Genomic DNA, 27,849 nt, shown 5'->3' on the forward strand with positions numbered 1-27,849 from the left:
TTCCTTTGTCAGGAGGAAAGTGTAGCCAAAATAAAGCAAACATTGGTAGCCATCTCCTGTTCATCCCCCTTTGGCTCTGGTAGTGTTTTAAGTAGGCAGTTTAGGAAAGAAAAGAGTGAAGTGGCAGTATATATGTAAGGAAGACACCACTATACAGTGGTTTGTAAAAGTGCCAAAAGAAGTAGGGTTAGAAGGAAGATTTGGAAGAAAGAGAAGGAAGGACATCCAGATCCTCCTTCCTTCCTTACTCACCCCCAAAAGTAGCTGGCTGTTTGGAGTGCTGCAACGTTTAAAGCTGTCTTTCAACATTAAGGCTCTTGTCCTGTTGAACAGTTGCGCAGTTGGTGGGAGGATTGTAGCAGGTGGAGGTTTTCTTGCCCCCACAACCATCTGCACCTGCTGACATTCCATCTTCTGTGTAATCGTCAAAGGAACTGGAGCCCACAGATTGAAAAGGGAGAGCCATCTTTGCTATTAAATGTGCTCACAAGAACCAGAGTAGTATAGCTGATAGCATTTAATGGCCTTAAGGAAACTCAGGTTCATGTTTCCACCTCATCCTGAATCTTACTGGGTGGCCTCAGGCCAAAACCGCTCCGTCAACCTACCAAGTTTCACAGATTTATTTAAGATGCAACAGCGCAGTTGTCTTTCAGAACACCATGGGCTCATTGGACAGTGTCCTAGACTGTTATAAGCACCAAACGTTCTTAAGCAAAAACCCGCTACATCAGAACTGAACTGTCTGAAAGTTCTCTCGGAGCCGGTGAAAAATTTTGTGTTCTACTTTTCAAATTACTTTGGCTTTGGATCCATGACATTTGGAGACCAAACCCCATGAACCGCCTAGCATCATGTGCAGCTCGAACGTTTCTTTTTGTCTAATGCAGAAATAACTTCCTTGATCTTCTAATCAAAGCACAAGGTGGTATGTTTTCCTCCCCTCTTCTGCACAAATTTTACCTTTCATTCCATTCAACTATAATGTCACATTACATCTATGTCATATTTAGCTATGATTAATGCTCACCATGCCCTTGTATCCAGAGTTGGAGGTATATATTCCAAGCTCCATCATTCAGTTAATGATGGCTACAGCTACAATAAAAAGCATGGAAAGGAGAGGTGGCCAGGGAATATTTAGGAAATTGTAAATTTTGTTTAAATAAAATGCGGGGGGAAAATACATTGCTGTTTTCATAAAGTCTTTGAATCAAATATGTCTTCTGGGACTCAGTACAGTTGCAGTGACAATCCACCTTCAGATAAAGAACTGAAATTGGAAGAGGTCTAAACCTTGACCGTAGCCAAGTAACCTTTAGATGGCCCAAGTCTATACATCTCCTTAACTATTCCTTCTTTTTTTTAAAAAAAGCAAGCTTGTTCAAAATTCCAGAAAGGAAATGATGCACCATCTCACAGCATATGAGATGTTTTCTTCTTGTTCCACCTTGAATACAAATTAACATTTCTGACTTTCTGTTTTTGGACCAAGTCAATCATTGCCAGTTTTAGTTAAAAAGTAATAATTGTTCAAAATTAATTACAACCTTCTCAACCAAACAGGTCAGAAGCACCTTCCAAATAGTAACTGCTATTCAGTTTCTCAAGGACAGAGAGGTGAAATCACTGGAAGTGTTTTGGGGCTAAGAAATTTACACAGCAGTCAATCACTGGCAGGCTTTGGAAGTGGTTTTTGGACTCCATCACCCAGAATGCAGTGATTCTGGGAACTGTAGTCAAAAAAACCAAAAGCCTTTCGACTGTCCTAATTTTTTGATCACTCTCTATAGTTTCAGGTAGGCCTTGCTAGAATATTTTACAGGTCAGTGCAATATGATTTTTTTTTCTTGCAAAAATACCTTCCCCCCTCAAAAAAAAAAGCACCTTCCACACTAACCTATGCCTTCCAATGATCTGTTTTAAAACAAAATATATTCTGAATTATAGACATCTAGGAAGGCTTAACACATGGCAAAATTGTCCTCATGTGCACAGATGGCTCTGAGGGACCTCCTGAAACAAACTTATTTTTTGCAAACAAACAAATTAAAAACTATTTTGTAACACATGAGAGGGTCCAGGACTCCATGTTTGGATCTCTGGTTGCTAAATAGTTATTTTAGGGCTTTGTATTTCAAGTTTCCTTTTCCTGTACCTAAAAGCAGGAGAATATGTTATTATGAAGGGGAAACTGCAGACTAAATTGTGTAAAATGTATAAATTTGCATACTCTTTATTTCTTTACACCTCACTGCAGACGGACTTGACCGCACAGGACTGCTTTGCCTGGTTATAAAATCCAGGTTTCCTAAGAACGTTTTCTTGTTAGGGAACAAACAGCCACTTGCCGTTATTAACTCTGATCTAATTTAGAGTTGTGTCCCATCTGAACGTGAGGGGAGCCCTATTGATAGGCAACAAAAAGCAATTTTAAAAACTAAACACAAAGCCCAGCTAAAACAAAAAAAAATGTAATTGACTTTGAAATTCCTCGCAGTGGTAAAAAAAAAAAAAGAGAGCTCCAATATCAAGATAAAGAATTCAATACACACTGGAATGGAAGCAGTGGGCAGACTGGGAATGTCTGAAGTGTAAGAGCTCTGGCACTTGGGAAGTGGGAAGGTGCTCCCACTGTGCCCTTGTGTTTAGTTAACAACTCAGAACTGCTGCTGTAAGTGGCTGCTAACTTTTATGTTTATCTTTTAATCCACAGAATGCTAGTTTCCCTTCCCTTGTGGTGGGAGGTAGACTTCATTCAACGTTACAGCATGATTTTGTTTTTAAAGGACCTTTCTCTTTTTTTCTCTCTCACCCTCCACTCTTCCCATAGGTAGTATCTGCCAGTCTTCGTTACCACACATTAAGTGCCCTACATTAATAATACATGGTGCGAAAGATCCACTGGTGCCACGCTTTCACCCAGAATATATTCACAAGCATATTGCAAATTCACGGTGAGTCAGACGCTGGGGTGTTTCCCCCACACACATTTGAATAAACTGCTTTAGTTGGTGTAATAATAATTTACAGGAATGCCCCTCTTATGTTATCCCATGAGGTATATCAGTTTAATACTTCCATATGGAGTACGGTAGCATGGAAAACCTCTGGCTTCTATTTACCTTCCAGACACTTCTTGGACTGCACTCCTTCTCCAGCATTGATGATGGTGAAGGATGATGAGAGAGTTTCTGGAAGTGCTCTCTTGCCTATCCCTGTGGTAAACACATATTCACAATGTGTTCACAAGCAAACAGATCCACAATACAGTCTAGGAGGGGTTTGAGTTAATCAGTTCTTGCTTCTGAAACCAAGTAGCAGCCTTCCCAAAAAGAAGCACCATTTCGTCTTACAACGAAAACTGAGTGATACGTTTGGGGTCAAAAGCAGGGCATGACCGCCTAGCCATGTGTTTCCCAAGTGAGACAGAAGTTGTCAGGGATAAATAATTTTCAAACTGAACTTTATAAACATTTTTGGTGCCCCTGCAGTGATAACAGATCGAAGTAGTTACTGCTTTATTAAGCCACTTGGTTAACATTCCTTAAGGCAGGGGTCCCCAACCCCCTGTCTGTGGGCTTCCTTGAACTGGGCCGTGGACATGGATCACTGGCGCCCTGCCCGCACGCACAGTGGGCGTGTCACGCTCGCGCACATGAGCATGACATGCCCCTCCACACCCACCTGCAAGAGTGACACGCCCACCCATGAGCACAGGGGTGCCCCTACCCCCCAACCGGTCCACAGTCTGAAAAAGGTTGGGGACGGCTGCCTTAAGGAATGCTTCAAAGGGGGAAAATAGTACTACTGTATATTTTTAAAGTGCTGAGACCTCAACTGCAAAGCCATGTTTGGTGGGTATAGAAGTTCCATGCTGTTTTTAAACACAGACCTGAAGGATGGGAGCAATGGGAAGGGTAGGATGCACCTTGACTTAGAGGAGTTAGGGAGCTGCAGCTCAGGCAGTAGAACGACTTGGGCCAGCCCTGCTTAGTTACATTCAAAACATGATCACTTCCAATTAAACATGCATAGGAACAGACTACTGTATAAACCTGTTCACTGCAGAATCCACACCGCTTTGTGTGGAACCCTCTTAAATTTGGACTTTATCTGCTATATTACCTGCATTTTCCAAAATCCTTGCCCTTCAAAATCACTTGTTCAGTTTTTTGAAAATGAACATGTACTGCACTAGATTTGAATGTGCTTTTTAAGTTACACATTTCCATTACTATCCAGAAATCCTGCTCCTTTGTCATATATGCAGAAAGCAAACAATGTAACATCCAGTTGGGGAGTTAACAAGTGCCGGCTGGAATTCTTGAGAGCTTGCCAAGCCAGTAGTCCCAGCAGTGACTCATTGTCAGCTACGATGTTACAAGCCATTGAATGCTACACAGTTTGCCTTCTGCGTGAGTAACAAGCAACAGGATTTCAACTCATAAATGGTGACATAGAACCTGTGAAATACTTACTTTCACATGTATATTTCATTTATATTCTAAGAACCTGATTACATCAGAATGTTGGTTTTTGGTTTGCACTTGGGCAGCAAAAGTATGTAAGTAAGAAATCGTCGTGTTCCCTGCACACTAAAACTTAATTCAGTATTTGTCTTTGCAGGCTGCTTTTTTTTCCTGAAGGAAAGCATAATCTACATCTACGCTTTGCTGAAGAGTTTAATGAACTGGTGGAAAATTTCCTTTTGTAAAATTGTGTTACTTAATTGATACTCCCCTATTTCTTCACTGTTCCTGTTATGGCAGACCTTGTAAAAAGGGAATCAAAAGTTTTCACATCTTCCATTTATCGCTGCCAAAGTTGTAACACCAACACGTTTGCTATGTGAAATTGTCCTCATAGGGTTTTTTAAACTTTTTACTAAACAAGGTTTAACCTCTGCCACTGCCTAATTGTAACTCCTGACAACTTCAAGAAAATTGTTAAGACAGTAACACTAGTTTTAATAAATACTTTATTGCCAAGACTCATCTTGAAGAAAACAGAAGTGATTATTTAGAACACATACCATTGTACAGAATCTTTCACACTGACATTGCGGAAAAGCCATTGGATAATTTGATTTCCTTGATGAGTTTACACACTGCCCAAAATAATGCTGAGGTAACACACTGCCACAGAAACCATGCTTCTCCATGCCTGCTCTCTTAGCATTCTACTTGCTGCTGTGCCCACCCTACCACATACCTTTAATCTTTTTCATTCCTATAAATGTGGCGTAATTTTAGTTCCAGTTGCTCTTGAAGAAATGTCAGAAAACATGGCTTTGAAGATATTGTGACTTTCACATTTCTGATCAAAAGACCTTTCAGAAATACATCCTAACAAATTAACTAAAAGAGATGAAAGCCCCTATCTGTGCAGCCTAGTAGCAAGGGTCCTGCCCTCCAAGGGGAAAAAAAATCACAATAAAGAACCCAGCCCAATTTCTGGAAATTCAATATATTATTAAAACGTTGTACAAATAGCACACAAGCTAAATTGCAGACATAAACACTTCTGCTGCAAGGCCACAAGGAAGACAAAGGGAAGGTAGCCAAAAATAGATTTGTGGAGTTCTCTGAAGCAGATGTGGGAAGGGGAGTATGGCCCTCCAGAGGTTGGATTCAATTTCCATCAGCCCTGGCCAAGATGAAGGTATGATGGGGGCTGCAAGGCAATGATACTTGAAGGGCGAGGCATCCCTTCCTCACCCCAAGTTTATTGTTCTCTTACACTTACAAGTGTTTTATGAGATCAGGAAGGGAAAAGTGTCTTATATTTGCTCCTTAATTAGCTGACCAAATTAATATTTCTACCTTCTAGTAAAATCATGATAGTTCAGCTACTATTATGAATCAGCTGATAACTCATTTTATCACCTTATTTTAGACACACAATTTTTAAAAATATTTCCAATAGAATCTTCAACACTAGCAGCAATATTACTTGGTAATTAACTTGAGTATCAAACAAGACTGCAGCAACTCAAGTCAACTGAACAATATATATATATTTAATTTTATAAAATCACTTCCTTTTAGGCTACCAGCATACTATCACATATACTAACATACCTTCATATCATTTAGTGTTAGTTACTTAGGCCTTCTTCAAAATGACATGAACTTGCCAAATAATTTATAAAGATTTTAGTTACATACAGTAGAAATCATACAAACTGCCGACAGAGGCAACAGTAAAAAGCACTAAGTATAATTGAAAAAGCATGCATGAGTACAGCTGAACAGACCTCACCCCAGACCCCGGCCTCACTGTCTTCCACCAGCTCCAAGCCTAAGCCTCATCCTCCTCGCCTTCCTCTTCAAACTCCCCTTGCTCATCCGCAGTGGCGTCCTGATACTGCTGGTATTCGGAGACCAGGTCATTCATGTTGCTCTCTGCTTCCGTGAACTCCATCTCATCCATGCCCTCGCCGGTGTACCAGTGCAAGAAGGCTTTGCGTCGGAACATGGCTGTGAACTGCTCGGAGATTCTCTTGAACAGCTCCTGGATGGCCGTGCTGTTGCCGATGAAGGTGGCAGACATTTTGAGGCCTCTCGGGGGAATGTCGCAGACGGCCGTCTTCACGTTATTGGGGATCCATTCCACAAAGTAGCTGCTGTTCTTATTCTGGACGTTCAGCATCTGCTCATCCACTTCCTTCATAGACATCCTCCCCCGGAAGATGGCCGCCACCGTCAGATAGCGCCCGTGGCGGGGGTCGCAGGCTGCCATCATGTTTTTGGAATCAAACATCTGCTGGGTGAGCTCTGGCACCGTCAGGGCCCGGTACTGCTGGCTGCCGCGGCTGGTGAGGGGAGCGAAGCCGGGCATGAAGAAATGCAGGCGGGGGAAGGGCACCATGTTAACGGCCAGCTTGCGAAGGTCGGCATTCAGTTGTCCAGGGAACCGGAGGCAGGTGGTCACTCCGCTCATGGTGGCCGAGACCAAGTGGTTGAGGTCCCCGTAGGTCGGGGTTGTGAGTTTCAGGGTACGGAAGCAGATGTCATAGAGCGCTTCATTGTCAATACAGTAGGTTTCATCGGTGTTCTCCACCAGCTGGTGAACAGAGAGGGTGGCGTTGTAGGGCTCCACCACGGTGTCTGACACCTTGGGGGAAGGCATGACGCTGAAGGTGTTCATGATCCTGTCGGGATACTCCTCTCTAATCTTGCTGATAAGGAGCGTGCCCATCCCGGATCCTGTGCCGCCACCCAGGGAATGGGTGAGCTGGAAACCCTGCAAACAGTCACAGCTCTCCGACTCCTTCCTGACCACATCCAGCACAGAGTCCACCAGCTCAGCTCCCTCTGTGTAATGCCCCTTGGCCCAGTTGTTCCCAGCACCACTCTGGCCTAGAGGAAGCAAGAGAAGGGGTCAGTTATAGAGAAGCTTCCCCTTTACATGCCAATGGTAAAGAAATAACGTTCAACATTTAGACTAAAGAAGCCATGTAGAACCAACCTTCCATAGTACTTCCTAAACAGATTGATAATAGTCAAGTTACTTATCTTCCTCAGGAATTGTACAGTGGTGCCTCGCTTTACAATTGCCCTGCATTACTACGAATCTGCATTACAACGATCTTTTTGCGATCGCAAAACAATCGTCTAAATGGGGGAATTTTGCTTTGCGATGATCAGTTCCCTCTTCGGGAACCGATTCTTCGCAAAATGACAGTTTTCCAACAGCTGATCAGCGGTTTCAAAATGGCCTCCGGGTAAATAAAATGGCTCCCGCTGTGTTTTGGGATGGATTCCTCACTTTACATGCAGTGAAAATGGCCGCCGTATGGAGGATCTTCGCTAGATGGTGAGTTTTAAGTCCACTGGAACGCGTTGAAAGGTTTTCAATGCGTTTCAATGGGCTTTTTATTTTCGCTTTACGATGTTTTCAATTAACAGCGATTTTCCTGGAACGGATTATTGCCGTTATGTGAGGCACCACTGTATTGTTAAGACTGAAATCTAGCCTGCAGTCCGTGGGGGAAAGTGCCCTGGAACAAATGTAACAATCTTTCATGCCCTTCACCCTTAAGAGTCAAGCTCTGAGAGGTCTTTTGTGTTAGGTCACCAAGGACAGGGACATGTGGCTTTCTAGTTATTGTTTACTGCCATTCTCATCAGCCCTTACCAGAATAGGCAGTGGTTGGGGATGATGGGAAGTGCAGTCCTATCCCAACAATGCTCTTACATGCTAGACCTACCTATAGCCACACCACAGCTCTGCCCCCGTCCTGGTGCTGCTAATCTTTTCTTGCCCTGTTTTCTGTGGAAGGTTAAAAGTTATAGCCGGAGGGAAGCAGAACTGCCTCTGTGTGATTATTCAAACGTTCTTTATGTTTAAAAACTGGATGATTCTGGCTTTTTGTACTTCATGAGAAGAAGCCAGGTGCATGGAACATTTTGAATGAGTTAAGTATGAGTTGTTCGACAGCAGCTGTTTTAAGATACAATTTAACTTGAGGCAAGGACAAAGGCTGCAGTAATGGAAACAGTTTTGCATACCAAAGACGAAGTTGTCAGGTCTAAAGATCTGCCCAAAAGGTCCGGACCTCACAGAGTCCATTGTTCCAGGCTCCAAATCGACAAGGATTGCACGGGGCACGTACTTGTTTCCTATTGGAAAAACAGAAGCCAGCTTATAGACATAATAGTGACATTATTAAATTCTTGCCAGTATTAGTGCTCTTGGCGACCTCAGCATTATTCAAAGAGGGGAAATTAAGTAACACTTGATGGAGCAGAGAGTTATAATAGCTCTAATGTACAAACAGCACATCTGTAGACAGATCTTGACTATGACCAACATTCTCCAAACTATTAGTCAGCAAATTTTAATCATATCCTGGAATACTAGCTTCATAATCCTGGAGCTAGTCAAGAAATAGCCACAACGATGTCTTCCCACAAGCACAGAAGGAAGCACCGCTTCCTTCCTTCCGATTCTACAAGTAGAGAGAGAAAGACCTGCTTTTTCCAAGTTCCCTTGCAAGTCTTCATGAGATGTGGAGAAATTCCAACAACAGCTGTTAAACAAGATGGCCATGGGACAGAAAACAGCTGCTTGCCCTGCAACCGCCTGGCCCAAAGTGCTGGTTGGGCTGAGATGATTTGGAAACACATTTGGTTCAGCAGAATCCAAACTGTTTCCTGAGAGTTAAAGTACAGTATAGAGTTAAAAATAAAATGCTTCCCTGAGAAAATGGCTACATACAGAACATGGACATGCCAGAAGGAAGGTTGGCCTAAAAGCAGAGTGTGATTTTCTTATGTGCAAGGAACGTCTTTGCAAATGAAGTATTTAGTACAGTACATGTAAATCCCGCCCGCCCCCAATAACCATTTGCAATTTGAGACAGCTAGACCTCATTTCAGGGTACCTCTAGGGAGGCATTCACAAAATGACCTGCACAATTTGAGTGGGTGATTTGCAAGCCAGTGAGGGAAGCAACTCCATCTGCAATATCTCCACAATGATGTAATGGCAGTTATCTCACCTTACTCAAACTGGTGCCCCTCGGAAAGTTTGGGACTACAACTCCCACCGACCACAGCCAGCGTTGCCAATGATCAAGGATGGCAGCCATGACCCCAAAATCAATATTAATCAGACTGGGAAGGACAAAGTTACTTTCGATTAAGCCAGACTGTCCATTTAGACCAGCACTCCGTCTGGCTATAGCTCTCAAGGCACACATCTTCCCCATTGTCTGTTCTCTGTTCTTTATGACTGCTGAACTAAGACTTTACTCTTTAGCATTTGGCAAGTGTAGAACAGTCCCAAAATAGCGTGTCTATGTTAGAAAGGGGTGGTGGTGGCGGCAGTGCTGTGGACTTGTTTTATTTACTTCCAGTTAACAGAAAACCTAAATCTTGAACCAAGATGAAACAACATTTACATTTCCAAATCAGATAAACAGGTTTTTTAATTTTATTTTAATGAGTCAGAAATGACAGACCAACATTCTGTTTGCTTTTCCAGATCAATTTGTTTATTAAAGGTGGTCCCAATTAAATGAACACTTTTCTTTATTTTAAGCCTATAATAATCATTTCTATACAGGATAGTTATTCCCCTAAATCTCACATCCTCTGTAGTGTTGGTCCATTAAACCATGCGGTGTCAGTTACTGATGCAATGAGGAAGGAACTAAATTAAGCATTTCATTCTAAAAAGCTATTTAAAAATCCAAATTTGGCTGAAAAAAAAACCAAAAGCATTCTCCCATTGGCGAGGTTAAGGAATGGAATTGGCTGTTCTGCACAGATGTTCTTGTGGCCATCCATCCATCTCTAAAAACTGTACCAACTGAATTTTTTTCAGCAACAATGAAACATGCCCCTTCAAAGGAAACTTTCCGCTTTCTTTGAATGGCTTTCAGTTTGCTATCAAATTCAGTGGCAATCCACAAATAGTTATTAATAAGGAGCAAAAATGCTGGCTTTACATTATTCCCACCCTCAGTGGTTGCTGTTGAATTTTGGCAGTGAGGAGTGCTAGTGGCATAGACTAGTGGGATGAAATTGGCCTCCAGAATCTATTGAAGTTGTCCACTCCTATGGGAGGTAACCACGACATTTGAAGTGTTCAACCCTATGTGTAAATACTACCGGCTGAATCATTGCACTGATTCATTAAAGTGATAGCAAGAGGGTGTGTTAAATTCATTAAATCTACCTTGTTCACATGTATGCTGGCACCCTTTGCTGGCAGTGAAGACTGTAGGAGCTGAGGTAAAGTGGAGTGTTAGTATTAGAACTGGTTTCATAACTCGGGCTCACCACTGACCTACCCATCAAGTGCTTTCTGTGTCATGCCATTCTAGAGGGAAAATATTTTCATTTTGTTTGTTTTTCCCATTAAAAAAAAGAATGACCATGTGGAGAAGCAAGTAATAGTTGGCAAGTGCCCTGTCTTGGAGCCCTAGAAAGAGCTGGCAAAGGCTATCAGGCCTGGTCAAATGTCACTCATACAGACACACATTTTCTTCCTCTTTCCCTCCAAAGGAAGGAGAAAGGTGGGTCACTTCAACAGTGTAATGCATCACAGGTCAATTATGCTGTTCTCCACATAGATCTCATTTCCTAGTGATCATGCTGAGAATAAGAGGAGTCTGAGAGTGACCTCTTTTATTTTGCTCGCTTTTACCTCAACATTGTTATTTGAACAAGAGGAAGACATTAAATAATCATCTATTTACCTAACAAATAAGGACAGAAGAAGCACCTGGGCATATTTTGCCTGAACAGGTGTAGAGGTGGGCTGCTCCTATCCCTTCCAGTTTTTATATTGTTTATTGTAAGCTGCCTTAGGTCTTTTTGAGGAGACCAGCAGGGTACAAACAGTTTAAATAAACAATTGTTTTCTTTACCAAATACTGTACTAAAGAAAACTCCACCTACTAAGTTTCTGCCTGCCATTCATAGAGTCGGAAGAGACCACTGAGGCCTTCCAGTCCAACCCCCCGCCATGCCATCAAACTACTCCCAACAGATGGATATCCAGCCTCTTGCTTAAAAGCCTCCAAAGAAGGAGACTCCACCACCCTTTGTGGCAGCCTATTCCACTGCCGGACAGCTCTGACTGTCAGGAAGTTCTTCCTAATGTTCAGATGGAATCTCTTTTCTTATAGTTTGAAATCATTGCTCTGTGTCCTAGTCTACAGAGCCCAGGAAAAAAACCTGTCCTCTCTTCAACATGACATCCTTTCAAATATTTAAACATGGCTATCATGTTCCCTCTCAACTTTTTTTTGTAAAGCTAAATATTCCCATCTCCCTAAGCCACTCCTTGTAGGACATTGCTTCCAGACCTTTAACCATTTTAGTCGTCCTCCTCTGGACACATTCCAGATTGTCAACATCCTTCCTGAATTGAGGTGCCCAGAACTGGACACAATACTCCAGGTGAGGTCTGACCAAAGCAGAATAGAGTGGTACTATCACTTCCCTTGATCTAGACACTATACTTCTATTGATACAACCAAGGATCACATTGGCTTTCTTGGCAGCTGCATCACACTGCTGACTCATGTTCAGCTTGTGGTCTACCAAGACTCCTAGATCCCTTTCACAGGTACTGTTGTCTAGCCCGGTGTCTTCCATCCTATATCTGTGCAGTTCATTTTTTCTGCCTAGCTGTAGGACCTTACATTTCTCCCTGTTGAAATTCATTTTGTTAGTTTTGGCCCAGGACTCTAATCTGTCACTGTCATTTTGAATTTCAATCCTGTCCTCTGGGGAATTAGCGACCCCTGCCAATTCGGTATCATTCATTTACTAAGACACTTGGCTCCAGGTTTGGGGGAATATACAGAAATGAATAAAACAGAGTTGCTTGAAGAAAAAAGTGTATGTGAATATGGGATACCAATACTTCATAAATTATTTTGGAAAATATTAGCTGTATTTCAAGTTTGCCAATTTGTCAGTAAAAAGGGAAGAGATCTAAAGACGACTAAAATGTGTTCCAATGCAAGACATGGGAGTATTATCTTAAAACAGAGTAGATGTCTTGTGGATTCTACATACTGAGAAGTAGATAAATCTTTTCATTAAAGGCACACAATTAATCCAGTCATTATTATGTTAATAGTGCAATCAATCAACTAAGGCTGCAATCCTATCGTTCCTGGGGTGGCTTTCCAAATGGAACAAGATTTTTCAGATTACCTTCTCCTGAAGGTAAGTGAAATGGCCCCACCTCAGAGAACTGATCCTGCCCTTCAGACCCCACCCCCCAGCCACTGCAGTTCCTTTCCAACCATGGAGCAAGGTCCATAGTGCCCCTGTTCCTCTGACACACTCCCAGAAGCAGCGAATATGTGCCAGACCTGAAGCTGGGTTGCAATGGGAGGTAAACTCTAAAAGGGAAAGGTAAAAACCTGCAGGGGAGGAGGGGTGTATTTAACCCTCCCATCCTGCTGGGATGAGCACCATAGGATTTGACACAAGGTAGTCCTTCTGCTTTTGGATTTCCTCACACCAGGGTTACTTTTACTCTGCTTTGTTTTTGTAACAGGATGACATGTGAAATTTAAAGGAAGCCAGGGAGCACTCCTCCTGAAAAACAACTGACGTAGTTTTTACCAGCAGCTTCATTGTAGTAGACGTTGATTCTCTCCAGCTGCAGCTCACTGTCTCCGTGGTAGCTGCCGGTAGGATCAATGCCGTGCTCATCGCTGATGACCTCCCAGAACTGGAACGGGAATTTTTGAGAGCTGTTAGCAATTGCCTTCCAAAATGCCAGGCAGGATGATGCACCCAACACTTGGCCCTTAGCCAAGGATTCAGCGGCAAGGCCTTCTCCAACCTGGTGCCCTCCAGATGGCGGATGCCAGCATAGACGGGGAATGGTGGGTGTGGCAAAAGAACATGGCAAGGGATTGGGAGAGACAGTCACAGCACAAGATATACATTATGACAGCAGGTCTGGTGTAAAGGACAGAGCACTGGATCTGGATTGAAATCCTAGCTGGTCCATAGAAACTCAGGAGGGGTGGGGGCTGGCAACAGCAAAGCCACTCCTTAAACCTCATGTATTTGCATTGCTATAGGCCAGAATTGGCAGGGCACATGCCAGCGACAAATACTAAACCATCAGGCATCTTGCCCTGACAAATAAATACCTACAGATAAATCACCATTGCAGCCAGGATAGTGACCCAAAGACATCTGGAACCCGGTTCGTTGCAATGGCAAGAGAATTAAGGTTATTGTTGTTAGTTCATTTAAGGCGACCTTGTGCTCTGCTGGGTTCTTCTGTCCCGTCCCCCCACATGCACACGCGGCCCTTTGCTCTCAACGCAACTGACAGCCTCTGCAAACGGGCGAGGCACCGCAAACCCGCCACGATAACCAGATGGCTTTACTAGCGGAGAAGGGAAGAGACTGAACGCTGGAAGTGGGGGCGGGAAGAGGGAGTCGGAGGGTTCGCTCCTTTAAGGATCCACGGAATTTCCAACGTGGAGAAAGGGAAGCGCGGTTGTGTTGCAAAGGTGCGGCGCCCAAGAGGAAGGGGGGGGGTTAAACCGCAGGAGCATCCGAGGTTTTGAAAAAGGGCCAAATCAGAACAGGTTTCTTTTTTACTCCTGTGGATTCTGAGATGACAGGCCCCCCCCCCGCCACCACAGCCATCAGTGGGTCGCTTTGGAAGGGCCACCGCCCACTCCTCCTTCCTTCCATCTCCGCCGCGACGAGGCTGCGGGCTTCCCGCAACAATAGGGCCCCCTCCCCTCCCGTCGTTTTCCTTGCCATCCGCTTTTTTTCTGGTACCTTGGCTCCGATCTGGTTCCCGCACTGGCCGGCTTGGATGTGGACGATCTCACGCATAGCTGCGGCTACGACTTCCCGCTGGGCTCCCTCCTACTCACTGACTCGCCGTCGGCAAAGCAATCGACTACTACTCCTTTCTCACCAGCAACTGGGAACAGGCGCGCCTCTCCCTCCGGGATGTTCTTTTTAAGAGCGAGGAGCACTAGGCTCCGCCTCCTTTTTCCCATTCACACAAACGAGGACGCCCGGCCGGAGCAGGGGCGGGGCTTAAGGGGCGCCGCGAGCTCATCGTCTCCGGCCCGAGAAGGCGGGGGGGGGGGGGAGAAAAACAGAAACGGGTCCTCTTGCTTTTCTTCCCGCGCTGACGAAAAAGTGGGCGTGGGATATGAGTGATTCCATCCATGAGGAAGGTCATTAATTAGGGACAGGCCTTGGTTACAGCCTAGGGTTCAATTTTTAAAAAGCAGAAGTAGTCATGTTGTGGTGCTAAGGACTCGTAAAATTCATATTGTGGAAACATCTTTCATTAGGCCAACCACAGAAAGGACAGCTTTGGGACTTCTTACAGCTTTTCATCAGGCAAGATGTTGCAACAACAACAACAATAACATAGGATGGAGGAGGAAGGAGAGAGTTGATCTTGAAACCATGGGGTCTAGAATTTTTCAGTATTGAATGTGGGCCCTCACATTGGCTCTTCACATTCCAGAGGGGACTCCTTTTGGATTCCCAAGCAACAGAGACCATTTTGATGCCCCAGAGGCCGCCCCCACCCTTACAACCCATAATGGAAAGCAGGAATAATAGCCAGCCAAGTGAGATAGCCCTAGTATCATTTTTCAGGATGCTGGTAATATAAGCCCTACCCAAAAAAAGCCCCAGTTAAGTAAAACCCCACCCTCCATTATTCTGCAGCAACCAGAATAAGATGACGTGACTATTTGAATAAATGCAGATGGTTGTACATGAAAAAAAAAAAAAAACATCCCCTGAAAAAAAGCCCTAATGTGTTTATGGAGGAAAAATTAATATAAGACCCTGTCTTATTTTTGGGGAAACACGGTAGCAGCAGGTGCAGGAACTCTTGTCAACTCTGCAATCAAAAAACCTGATTTCAATATGCCTTAGGTCTTGTCTTCCTAAATGTTCTTCCCTTTCTTCCCCACAGCTGTGTCTCCACACTTGCCTCCATGGCTCATATTGTGGAATGTGGAATTCTTGGGAACTGCCTGAACTCCCTTCAAGGTTAAAAGAACACTGGTGCTGAGTACAGGCCTTGGGCAATCCATAAACTCTTATGGATTACACTTTCAAATTCGCAATATTATTCTGCAGTTGGCACTCCTGCCTCTTCACACAGATCTAATTCAAAAAGGAAAAATAAAAAAAAGAGTAGAAAAAGGAATAAACAATGGGAGTATTATATCAGCCCATTTTACCAATGGATATGATGGCTAGAAGATCCTGGAAAGAAAGGAACATCTCCATGTTCTGAACACAACGATGCTCTTGCCTCCATTCCTCCCCTATTCCTGTCTTGATTCCATGATCCAGGTTGCTGTACTGTGCATGTGTTCTGTGAAATGCTAATTATTAGGAAGGAGAAACAGAGGTGGCAGCAGGTGCTTGTTTTGCCAGTGGCGTTCCTGCTCCCGCATACTGGCCTCCTGGTGCAGCAGAAAGCCATTATTTTTCATTGCTTTGTTTACTGGTTTTTGCTCTGTCCATCTTGTTTACTTTTATTAATTTAAAATATTTTCCCCACCATCTTCCTAACAAAGGACCCAAGGCAATTTACAGTTCCTCTTCATTTGGGCCTATACTTCCTTTTCGGCTTTACTTTTTATTTTATTTTCCTTTTCCCCTTAGTTTTTAATTTCCTTCTCTGGTTTTCTTTTCTTATTGACCTCCTCTTTTCTTGTCCTTGTTCTTTCCCCCCATTTTTTCTGGTTTTCCTTCTTTCCGCATGCCCTTCCATTGTCCTTCACATGCCCAATAGTTACATTTTCTTGGTTCCAAAGCAGCCCTAGCAGTACATGCTCATTAGTTAATGGGAGTGCATCAACCCAGAAGACAGGCAGGAGCAGGATTTGCAGATCAATCCATGTAGATCCATTCATTCCCACTGAATTCAGTAGGATTTGTCACCATCCCAGCATGCATCAGAATATTTAATAAAGGATGATTGCTGAACACAGGGACTAGACTAAACCTGTGAATAATCTAGTCAAAATATTTGGCTTATCTAACACATGTAACCAGCTGCAGTGGCTACCTGTGTATTTCTGACCCACATTCAAAGTATTGATTTTGATCCTGTGCTCATTCAGTTTTGTTTTGTGCTGTCAAGTCAGACCCAACTTACAGCAACCCAGTTTGGGCTAGAAAGATACGTAAGATATTTAAGGAGTGTTTTTTACCAGTTCCAACCCCTCTCTTTTCCATGGCTGAGTGGGGATGCAAATTCAGGTGCCCTGGTTCCTAATCCATCACTCTATTTTCTACACCACACGGGGTCCAAATTTGGACTAGACCATCTTTGTCCTATACCAGGAGCAAGGTTAGCCACAGCCTGTCTATAGTAAACGCTGGTGAAAGTTATAGATTAAAACATCTGGACAGTCAAGTTCCCTGTTGCTACCCTGTATGAATTTACCGCCATGCATATGTCTTCAGTAGAAGGCCAGTTTCCTCAGAGAGGTCCCGTTCACAGATATTGGCCTTGACAGGCCCCTTTTATTCTTGCATGATAAACTTTAGGGATCAGAGTCTGGTGAATTCTATGAGTCAAGGAAATGCTGGCTATCACTTTCAAACATGAATAAATTGAAATGAAGGACTTTCAGAGCTCTTGCAGAAAATAGCTTTCTTTACCAAAATGGGGGAAAACCCTCTAATTTGTTAAAACATAAGAGGGGGCATCCCCATCTGAAAAGGTCTTTCAAATCTTTGCCTTCATATATTTCCTTATTTGACATTCAGTGAGATATACCTCCTGTATTTTAATTGAATGCAAAATGATATTATGCTGTTGTCTCCGCACACAATCAGACAGAAGCTACTGAAATCATACGGGGTCACAGGAAAATACCTACTCATTAATGGCTAGTATCTTTCAGGCCAACCCACTTGCTCTATAGGTTGCAGGCTTCAAATCTGACATAGCACATCAGACCCACAAATGTGACACATTTTTTATCCTTGGTTAGAACTTGTGACACAAATATTCTGTTTTCTAAAGAAATATATTATTCGATTCCCTTCCAATACAGAACATGTTAATTGCCAGGATCCTTTTGGTAAATGCACAATTTGCTGTGGCTAAGTGATTAAGTGCTAGTACATGTGTGTTGTGCGCCAAGCTGTACAACCAATATGTTTCAGCCCCTCACAAATTAGTTGCGGTTAGCTGCAGCAAGATATGCAGACCTTACACAACTACCACTAGGATGCCAGCCATTACTGGAGATTTCGGCTAGATATTGAATCTAGATGCATAGAATCCCCAGCCTTTCCCCTAGCACAGCATAGGTATATGATAAAATCTTGCACCTTCTCCTCCAACCCTTTTTCCTAGCTGACTATACAACAGGAAGACTGTATGATAGCAAATAATTTGCTGTGCCGAAGACCTGGATGTTAAGCTCCCTTGCTTAAAATGGATAGTGTGTGTATATCACGCCAGCAAAATACACCCCTCGGCAACTGCAGGATTTCAAAATGTACGCAGCAGTTTGATAACAAGCCTTGGGCTTACCACTGCCAAGTACAATCCTCTACTTTCCCATGATAAAGTCTAGAGAAAGCAGGCCAGGTCTTGTCTTGCGATTACACTTTTCATCCCCCTAAAACTATTGGTTTTAGGCTGAGGACGTGGCTGTCTAATTTGAAGGCAAGTTTACACTGATTAACTCATTAAAAGATGTGTGTGTGTGTGTATATGTGTGTGTATAACAGCAGGTTTGATCTGTGCTTTTCACTGGCAGTCTTTTATTGTCCTATAGCTTCCCCTAAAAGATAAAGATCCACCACTTCCTGTTTTCTCTCACACATATAGCATCTTTTCTAACCTTCAAGCTGTTAACATCTTCCTTGAGAGTGGGCTCTGCTCCCCCAAGCTATGTGTTCTGCCTCTGAACACATCTGATACATAGTATGGATAGGCTTTCCAGTCAAATATATATTTTAAGTAAACTTAGTAACCTTTTTTATTTTAAGCTCAGACTTCTGCCTTTTTGATCAGTCCAGTGAACAGGATAGAATAACAAGATGAACTGAAAGGCTCACAGAGAGCACCACTGTTGTCTAATCTGCTAACTGTTGTTTAATCTGCTAATAAAAGAGATAGCCTAAGAGAGCTCTCCCAAAATATGCAACAGCAGCCACAACTTTTTCTATACCCAAATTGCTATTTGAGAGGATGCTGGGAGCACAGTTCACCCTTAGAGTGGGCACAATGTGGCCCTTCTTATGTTGTTAGGCAATGAATATCATCAACCCTAACAGACTTAACTTGTCATGAGGAATGCCGGGAGCATCTCAGGAGTAGCATGTTGCCAAACTCTGCTTTATCAGCACATATATAAACAAATTCTATGCCCTATTTAAAACATGCTTTTCAAAAGACACACTTCTTAGCTAGATGGATAGCTTGAGATGATTAACAGCAATAAGAATGCAGAACCACAGCATTTTGTTGCAAATATATTAAGGTGCTACCACCATAAGGGGAATTTAACATTCATTTCAGAAAATATATTGTGGCAAAAATAGACAATTAATTGCTACTTAAACAAAAACATTTTTGATAATTATTCTTGTTTATTTGTGAAAGGTATATAACACAGACTTTTTTTTGGAAGGAAAATGTTTACGCACATTTTATTGGCTGACTTAAGGGGGATTGCATTTCACATGTCAAAGTCACCTACAGTAAATCAACTAAAATACTTTTGGGCCATATTCTGAGAGAGAGAAACGACTCCGGACACAATTGTGAAACACAAATGCCTTTTATGTTTGAGACCAGACATTTAAACAGAAGACTTTTTCAGAAGTTGTTTGCAACTACTGTTACATAAAGAGTGAAGTTACAAAACTGCTGACAGAGGCAACAGTGAAAAGCACCAAGTATAATTGAAAAAGCATGCATGAGTACAGCTGAACAGACCTCACCCCAGACCCCGGCCTCACTGTCTTCCACCAGCTCCAAGCCTAAGCCTCATCCTCCTCGCCTTCCTCTTCAAACTCCCCTTGCTCATCCGCAGTGGCGTCCTGATACTGCTGGTATTCGGAGACCAGGTCATTCATGTTGCTCTCTGCTTCCGTGAACTCCATCTCATCCATGCCCTCGCCGGTGTACCAGTGCAAGAAGGCTTTGCGTCGGAACATGGCTGTGAACTGCTCGGAGATTCTCTTGAACAGCTCCTGGATGGCCGTGCTGTTGCCGATGAAGGTGGCAGACATTTTGAGGCCTCTCGGGGGAATGTCGCAGACGGCCGTCTTCACGTTATTGGGGATCCATTCCACAAAGTAGCTGCTGTTCTTATTCTGGACGTTCAGCATCTGCTCATCCACTTCCTTCATAGACATCCTCCCCCGGAAGATGGCCGCCACCGTCAGATAGCGCCCGTGGCGGGGGTCGCAGGCTGCCATCATGTTTTTGGAATCAAACATCTGCTGGGTGAGCTCTGGCACCGTCAGGGCCCGGTACTGCTGGCTGCCGCGGCTGGTGAGAGGAGCGAAGCCGGGCATGAAGAAATGCAGGCGGGGGAAGGGCACCATGTTAACGGCCAGCTTGCGAAGGTCGGCATTCAGTTGTCCAGGGAACCGGAGGCAGGTGGTCACTCCGCTCATGGTGGCCGAGACCAAGTGGTTGAGGTCCCCGTAGGTCGGGGTTGTGAGTTTCAGGGTACGGAAGCAGATGTCATAGAGCGCTTCATTGTCAATACAGTAGGTTTCATCGGTGTTCTCCACCAGCTGGTGAACCGAGAGGGTGGCGTTGTAGGGCTCCACCACTGTGTCTGACACCTTGGGGGAAGGCATGACGCTGAAGGTGTTCATGATCCTGTCGGGATACTCCTCTCTAATCTTGCTGATAAGGAGCGTGCCCATCCCGGATCCTGTGCCGCCACCCAGGGAATGGGTGAGCTGGAAACCCTGCAAACAGTCACAGCTCTCCGACTCCTTCCTGACCACATCCAGCACAGAGTCCACCAGCTCAGCTCCCTCTGTGTAATGCCCCTTGGCCCAGTTGTTCCCAGCACCACTCTGGCCTAATGGAAGCAGAAGAAGAAGGTTGAATCATGAATAATTGTAGTAGCCAACATAATGAAGCCTACTCCAAGTGGTAGACTAGTGTAGTGAAAATGCTAATAGCCTGTTATCCAGTATGTTCTCTGTGGAAATTTATATGCCAGGTTGACTTTGTCTTGAGGGCCTTTTAATGGAAACCATTTTGCAGTAGTTTCTTGGAAATGAAAATGGTACTAACTGCTATGTTCTCCAAATATTTATTTGAATATCAAGGCAGTACTGCATATAAATATAGCACTATTTATGATACCTGTGAGACTGTGTTCAGATTGTGCATGTGTGCGGGAATTATAATTAATCTAGCGCTGAGATAACTATGAGGAACCTGTCCTACAACCTACAGATCAAATGCCATTTCCAAGAGACTGTGCATGTTATCAAGGAATCAGCCCATGCCTGTTGTAAAGAAGAAAAGCTTAGATTCCCTCTTAAAAGTTTTATCTGCAACCAATCAGTGCCCAAAAATATGACTGAAAAGTCTTTGTCTGACAGCTGAAGAACAGTTGGGAGGCAACTAACCTCACCTCCTGTGGAAGGGAATTCCAGAGTCTAAAAGCAGCTCTCCTTTGCCTAAGGATGTGTCGAACATTCAGGCAAATGCTAGAATTCCCATTGAGACCTTGTAGTTCAACATGAAAAGGTCAGAATAGAGTGCTGGATGGCAGGCACTGTGATACAGGAAACAGAAGGCGATATCTAAGAGGAGTTACAAAAGGTGGGACAGATTCAGTGAGAAGAGTGCAGCAGTGTCTGTGATGACTGATTGTGACTGAGTATCTGAATTAAATTAATAATATAAATGTACAACCTGAGTTAAAACAAAACCCACACTCAAGTCTCCTATCTGTGGTTCCCAGGCTTGGCAACCAAAATGTTCTTGGACTACAACTCTCAGATGTCTTGACATCTGTTTTCCATGATTTCAAGAAAATAATGAACAGTGGTTCTGAGAGTTTTTCAGGCAGTTCCTTCAGTATTCTTTGATGCAGTTCATCTGGCCCTAGAGATTTGAACTCGTTCAAGGTGGTAAGGTATTCCTTGACAATTTGTTCCTCAATCTCCAGCTGCAATCCTATCCCCCCCACTTGCACTTCCAATTTGTTTGGAAGTTCATATTCTGTCTTATGGGAAAAGACTGAGCTAAAATAGAAATTAAGCGCCTCTGCCTTTTCTTTGTCATCTATTATCATTTTTCCATCTTCATTGAGTAGCTGTAATGCTATTTCTTTTCTTTGTCTTTTGCTTCACACATACTTGAAGAATTATTTTTAATGCTTTTAGTGTCTCTAGCTAACCTCAGTTCATTCTCAGCTTCTGCTCTCCTAATGCCATCCCTGCATTTCCTTATTACTTGTCTGTACTCTTCCTTGGTGACCTGGCCTTTTTTCCACCTCCTATACATGTCCTTTTTGTTTGATTGTTTTCAGCTCCTCCCTGAGCTTTTTATGAAGCCACACTGGCCCTTTTTGCTGCCTCCCACTTTTTGTTTTTTGGGTTGGAATTGTTTGCAGTTATGCTTTCAGAATTTATTTTTTAAGAAACTTCCACCCTTCTTGGATTCCTTTTCTTATTAGGATCTCCTGCCATGGGACCTTACTCATCCGTGTTCTGAGATTATGAAAACTGGCTTTTTGAAAAACCAGCATTTGTGTGTGGCTACACTCTGTTTTGGTTTCCTTTGGAATCAAGAATTCTAGTAGAACATGATGACTCTCACCCAGAGTTGCCCTAACTGCCACTTCCTCCATCAAGTCGTTTCTATTGGTTAGAATCAAGTCAAGGATAGCTAGTCCTCTAGTTTTTTTCTCCATCATTTGTAGTAGAAAATTATCATCCACACAAGCCAGGAATTTCTTGGAAGGACCATACTTTGCAGAATTTGCCTCCCAACAGATATCTGGATAACTGAAATCTCCCATCACTACTACATTGTGTTTCTTTGGCATCCTTGCAATTTGTTTTTCAAACGTTTCATTGGCTTCCTCTCCTTGATTGGGTGGCCAGTAGTAGACTTCAACTAACATGTTCCTTTGGCTTTTTGCTCCAACTAGATTGATCCAGATGCTCTCTAAGGGACAGCCAATCTCCTCCTCCTGTATTTCTGTGCAGGAATGCATATTTTTTATATATATTGCAACTCCACCTCCCTTTCTATTCTCTGTTCTTTTGAACAATTTATATCCTTTAATTGCTGTATTCCAATCATGGGAGTCATCCCACCAAGTTTCAGTTATTCCTATTAAGTCATATTTGCCTTCCTGAACTAAAATGTCCAGTTCTTGTTTGTTTCCCATACTCCTGGTATTTGTATATAGACACCGGAGATTTTGTGGTTTGTGGCCTGATTGTCTTTGTACATTATAATGAATATTACTATTATTGACCCTCATCTGAACAGTTTGGTCTGTTCCTCATATTGTGAGTACGGCTTCATCTATCTTTAACTCTGTGCTTGTGTCTCTCTCCCTCTTCCAGTTCAGCTTAAAGCCCTCCCAAATAGACATATGTGTTCAATCTTGGCTTGAAAACTTATATCCAAAGTGCATTGTGTTAATCAGAAAGCACTGGCTTTTAAAATATCAATAGGTAAAACAAACCTCTCTTTTTCCACTACCTTGAAACAGAAGCCGTGTCAGTTGAGTTAATCAGTTGATTCAAGTAACCATACCTATTATTTAAAGTAATTTCATGATCCTAATTAAAACTACATTGCATGTCAAAATGAGTAATTTTAACTTTTATGCACTAAGACACCGATGACATTGGTGGACTAATGTCCCTCAAAATTAGTCACCAAGCTGTTTAGCCTACAGGATTTGACCAACTTTGCAAGAATATGACTTCAGGTTTTTGTTCATTACAGCAAATGTTATACCAACTCTATCCCAGTGGGTGTTTCCCTGTGAAGCTCTCCTCCGTTGCCCAGCTACCACTGATCAGTTCATTAAGCATTTCAGCCTTGCTTAGACAACCCATTTCAGGGTACCCCTGTGGCCATCCTGAAACACGTACCAAAGACGAAGTTGTCAGGTCTAAAGATCTGCCCAAAAGGTCCAGACCTGACCGAGTCCATCGTTCCAGGCTCCAAATCGACAAGGATTGCACGAGGAACATACTTGTTACCTGCAGGAGAGAGAGAGACAGAAAAGCTGGCATCACAGACCTGCTGTCAGCAGATTTTGCTCAGCACAAAGCAGCTCCCTACACTCTTGGCAACCTCATTACTATTCACTGGAGAGACACAGCAACTCTCCAGACAGATAAAAGGGGGGAGGTGCAGATTTAAAGGGAACAGCATGGTGAAAACAAGGGCCTGAATTTTAAGCAGGCATTAAAAAAGCTTTGCCAAGGGTTTAAAGCAGCCTTTAAAGGGTCTGCCTTGTCAGGGTTTGTCACGTTATGCTCTCAGTACAAAGAGTGTAATTTCTCTAAATGTAAGATTTTGCAGAACATAGATTATCTGCTTTTTGTTGTTGTTATAGTGGTGCTTGTAGGTTACCAGTTGCTTCATTGTAGTAGACGTTGATTCTCTCCAGTTGCAGGTCACTGTCTCCATGGTAGCTGCCGGTGGGGTCAATGCCGTGCTCATCGCTGATGACTTCCCAGAACTGGAACGGGAATTTTGAGGGCTATTAGCAACTGCCTTCCAAATACCAAACAGGCTGAGCCATCACATGCCACTGCCATCATGCCTCGCCTTAATTCTCCTGTCAGGGCCATACTGGCTTCCCAACAAAAAGTGTCTGTTTGAAGTAGACAGACCCACCCACCTACTCCTCTCCAGCTCTATTGAAGCAGGCAGCAATTCAAGGCACAATACAGCACAGTTCAGACAGAAGTATGCAGCCATCCAGAAATGGCTATTCCTTAAAATCCCAATTTACAGTAATAAATCAATTTTTCCCCCAGTACTTGCATAGAAAGGAAAATGGGGGGGATACCTATGAGAAATGCTCATGATTCCCCCATCTTTTTTTTTGATAAATTTCCAGTAGAGCAGCCATGTTTGTCTGTTGCAGCAAAACCAACAAAGAGTCTTGTGGCACCTTAAAAACTAATTAAGCTTTATTTAGTTTATGCTGTTGTCAACATCAGCCCCCATTATTTGCGACCATTTCAGATTCTGTGCACCTGCTGACTTGGGCTGTACCCCTTGTAAGCTCATGGTAAAGAAACCTTGGTAGCCTGTAAGGTGCCACTAAATTCTTTGTTCTCTTTCCGTAATGTCGGGCTCAGATAAGGGATGAATCTGCACCCCCATGTTTTATACCTTAAGATATCAGACTCAATTCCCCCGCTTCCTTTTATCCAGTTTTAATTATGACAATTAAAACGATCATAGAGTCCTTTGTGCAGGCTTGCAGGGCGGAGATTTTTAAAAAAGGAGGGCACAGTGGTTTCTCACACAACACAATGTCTCTCCCCTTAATATCCCAAATTAAGGGAAAAGGAAGAGCTATTGCCTCCTGATTCCCTATCTGCAGGTGCAACATTGGACTAGAATTTCTCTCTCACTCCCACAGCTATAAAATGAATTCTGAGAAATCCACCTTTGTTCCCATCTAACCAAGGGCAGAATCAACTTGACAGCACACAATTATTATTACCCAAGGGCAGATTACCTTGAGAGTACCAAGAAAACACCCATATTGGTGCAATGTTTCCCAGGCAAGCTTTCCACTCTTTTTAGATAGGGGTGTGGGGAGACTGATTTGCTTTCCCCCCCCCAATCAAGAAAAATGGCTCTGTCATGTGTCTGGCTTTCTAAAGCACAGGTCCATTTGAAAGCCCAGATTTGCCTGCAGTGTAACACAGTTGCCCCTTTGGATCGCACCACCCCAGGTAGATGACCAGATTACTTGTAGGGGCAAAACAGCGCTGGGCATTTTTAAGCAAGTGTAACATTTCTGCTTCTCTGTTCCGTGCCACACACCTGCCTAGGACTGCGACCATCAACGCGACTTTAGAGAGATTCACCTGTAAAGGTCTCCGAAAGGAAAGCCGTCTCCTGCACCTTGATGTGAAAGGTAAAAAGCCCGTGGAGGAGACTCGTAGTACCCAGTTAGCCGGAAGGCTATTAACGCCCTGGGTTTACTAGTAGGCACTAGTGATGGGTGTGTGAATGAGGGTGTGGCCGAGTTACCCTTATTTTGTCGAAAGAAAAAAAAACTCCGATTATGCCTCTTTGCACAAGGATCCCGATGCCCAAAAAAGAACATGATTCACAATATATAGCAGCGACGATACAAAAGGCAACGTTGACCCCCTTCTGCACGCCTTTCAAGGTCCCATTTCTGCCACATTTGTTCCTATATATTCATAGGAAAAGATCTCCAACACAATACTGTACATGCTCTTTATGAACCGAAGAGACGTTTAAAAATAAAATTTTAAAAAGCCCCTAGAGATCGAAAAAAACACTGGGCAGCTGCGTAGCTTTCCCGCATTCGTTCTTTCCCTAAGGGTATTAAAAAAAAAAAAACACCGACCCAACAGACAAAAGAGGCCACTTCAGTGACACACCCACACCGTGGCACTTCCAACAACAGAGGGACCCCCCCCCTCCGCGCGCCTTTGCCCCACTCCACCAGATACCTTCGCTCCGATCTGGTTCCCGCATTGGCCCGCCTGGATGTGTACGATCTCACGCATGGCGAGGGCTTCACTTCGGGCTCACACCCACTCACTAGCCGGTTCTGCCTCCTGGCTGACGCCCCGTCCCCGCGAGCACCGCTATCTGGCAATAGAGAGCGCTCCCACCCGGGCTTTTGCTTTTATACGGGCAGGGTTCGGGCCCCGCCCTTTTTGCAGCCGAAACCCCGCCCCTTCCATCCCCCTCCAGCCTCCGCGCTTCGGGTGATGTAATGCGGACGGAGAAGTGGGCTGGGTCTCAGGGCCATTCCTTTCCCCCCCTCCCACCCCCAAATGCACCCACGCACTAAAAAGAGCACCGACCAGCAGAAGAGCTGCTTGAATTTGGGGGGGGGGGTATGCGGGCGGGGCGGAGCAAAGCAAACCCTTCCAGGGAGGGCCAGCCTGGAGTTAGACGGCGACCGGGGCGAGAAGAGGGTGGGTTGCCATCTCTCTCCCCCCCCCCCTCGGGCCCTGTTCTTTGCTTTTTAAGAACAGCCTCATTTTGAGAAGTGAATCGGGTCCTGATGGTTGTTGTGGGTTTCTCGGGCTCTTTGGCCGTGTTCTGAAAGGTGGTTCTTCCTGACGTTTTGGCCAGGAAAGCTTGGCTTGCTGATAAGGAAGGGCGCCGGGAAAGTAATAATAAAATCATCATCACAACAAAGACAAATAGCCGTCGTCGTTGTCATCGTCGTCTGTGAAGAGCAGAGAACCGTGACAAAAGAGCAGCACTGACAACAGAGCACTTTTTTTCCTATGGGGGGGAACCTTAACAAAAAAGGACTAGACTCCCCGCCCCCCATGGAAACCTTCTGTTCCGAGGTTTCTATTTCTGATCCATTCCTGGATCCCCTTTCGCCTCTCCTTCCTTGTCCGCCAGTCCTAGGCGGTTTTTTGTTTTTTTTCTGCCTTCGTCAAGGACACCCTGCGAGCAAGAGGCGAGGGAGGGAGGGAGAACGTACGCGTATATGTATGTGTGTGTGTGTGTGAGAGAGAGAGAGAGAGAGAAAACTATCTCCCTTTTCCTCCTGGCTTGCTCCGCTACGAATCTGGCCTTGACCCCAAGGCTCGCTGCCTGGGAATTTAGCACTTGCGTCTTGGGCCTTGTTTCTTTCTTTTCCAGCCGGGAGAAGAAAGTCTTTGTTCTCGGCTCCCACCGGGAAGAAAATGTGGAGCTAGTCGGTGGAACTAGAAGGGGTGGGGAGGGACGGGGGCGACGCTGCTGCTGCTGCTGCTGCTGCATTGGGCTTCCGCATCCCTCGACAGTGGCAGAAACCGCGCCCTTGGTCGTCCTCTCTCTCTCCCCCCTCCCGCAATCCTTTTGTTTCTTCCGAGGAGCACCCGCCCCTTTTTGCAGCCGCAAAGGTGGCCGTGCGTCGGGGAGGGGCCCCTGCCGCAGTTGAGCCGCTTCTTGCCTCGCCACGTGCGCCCCGCCCCGCCGAGAAAGGAGTCACTCGGGGCTCGAACCCGGGGGTGGGTAGGTGGGGGTGTCCTGCCAGATGAGATCCCCTCCGTTTCTTCAATCCGAGCTATTGCCTTTTGGCTTCCCGGAAGTAAGTGCCCCCCCCCCCCATGATGGCAGCCAGGAGTTGGTAGCTTGGGGGAATGCCCGTTACCC

The 27,849-nt window shown here is 44.2% G+C and overlaps 3 protein-coding genes and 2 long non-coding RNA genes across 6 annotated transcripts in view; 3 read left to right on the plus strand and 2 right to left on the minus strand.

The window, feature by feature from the left end:
• The window catches only part of BPHL (biphenyl hydrolase like), a 19,381-nt gene extending 14,388 nt beyond the window's left edge, over positions 1–4,993 (plus strand). Inside the window, exons 6-7 of the mRNA XM_020789838.3 lie at positions 2,834–2,957; positions 4,630–4,993. Of these exons, the coding sequence (XP_020645497.2) occupies positions 2,834–2,957; positions 4,630–4,717 (212 nt within the window). The 3' untranslated portion in view covers positions 4,718–4,993. The remainder of the gene's footprint in view (positions 1–2,833; positions 2,958–4,629) is intronic.
• Positions 4,965–14,549, minus strand: LOC110077097 (tubulin beta-1 chain). The gene is made up of 4 exons (XM_020789837.3): positions 14,286–14,549; positions 13,101–13,209; positions 8,517–8,627; positions 4,965–7,364 (listed from the first exon to the last, which is right to left on the minus strand). Exons 1-4 carry the CDS (start codon positions 14,340–14,342, stop codon positions 6,304–6,306), a joined length of 1,338 nt encoding a protein of 445 aa, XP_020645496.2. The 5' UTR covers positions 14,343–14,549; the 3' UTR covers positions 4,965–6,303.
• On the plus strand, positions 13,647–19,632 carry LOC144589201 (uncharacterized). 2 transcript variants are annotated; one of them, XR_013545168.1, is made up of 2 exons: positions 13,647–13,722; positions 15,454–19,632. It is a non-coding gene; the product is annotated as an uncharacterized LOC144589201 (long non-coding RNA). The 2 variants fall into 2 exon arrangements; XR_013545167.1 differs by lacking the exon at positions 13,647–13,722 and adding an exon at positions 14,633–14,695.
• Positions 19,279–26,335, minus strand: LOC110077085 (tubulin beta-2 chain). The gene is made up of 4 exons (XM_072998570.2): positions 26,196–26,335; positions 24,095–24,208; positions 23,613–23,718; positions 19,279–20,560 (listed from the first exon to the last, which is right to left on the minus strand). The coding sequence occupies exons 1-4, from the start codon at positions 26,250–26,252 to the stop codon at positions 19,500–19,502; spliced, it is 1,338 nt and encodes a 445-aa protein (XP_072854671.1). The 5' UTR covers positions 26,253–26,335; the 3' UTR covers positions 19,279–19,499.
• Positions 23,586–24,863, plus strand: LOC144589200 (uncharacterized). Its single transcript, XR_013545166.1, has 2 exons — positions 23,586–23,718; positions 24,095–24,863. It is a non-coding gene; the product is annotated as an uncharacterized LOC144589200 (long non-coding RNA).
• Positions 26,336–27,849: the final 1,514 nt, after the last annotated feature.

Source organism: Pogona vitticeps, chromosome 4 (assembly GCF_051106095.1).
Source record: "Pogona vitticeps strain Pit_001003342236 chromosome 4, PviZW2.1, whole genome shotgun sequence".
In the NCBI taxonomy this organism is placed as follows: Eukaryota; Metazoa; Chordata; class Lepidosauria; order Squamata; family Agamidae; genus Pogona; species Pogona vitticeps.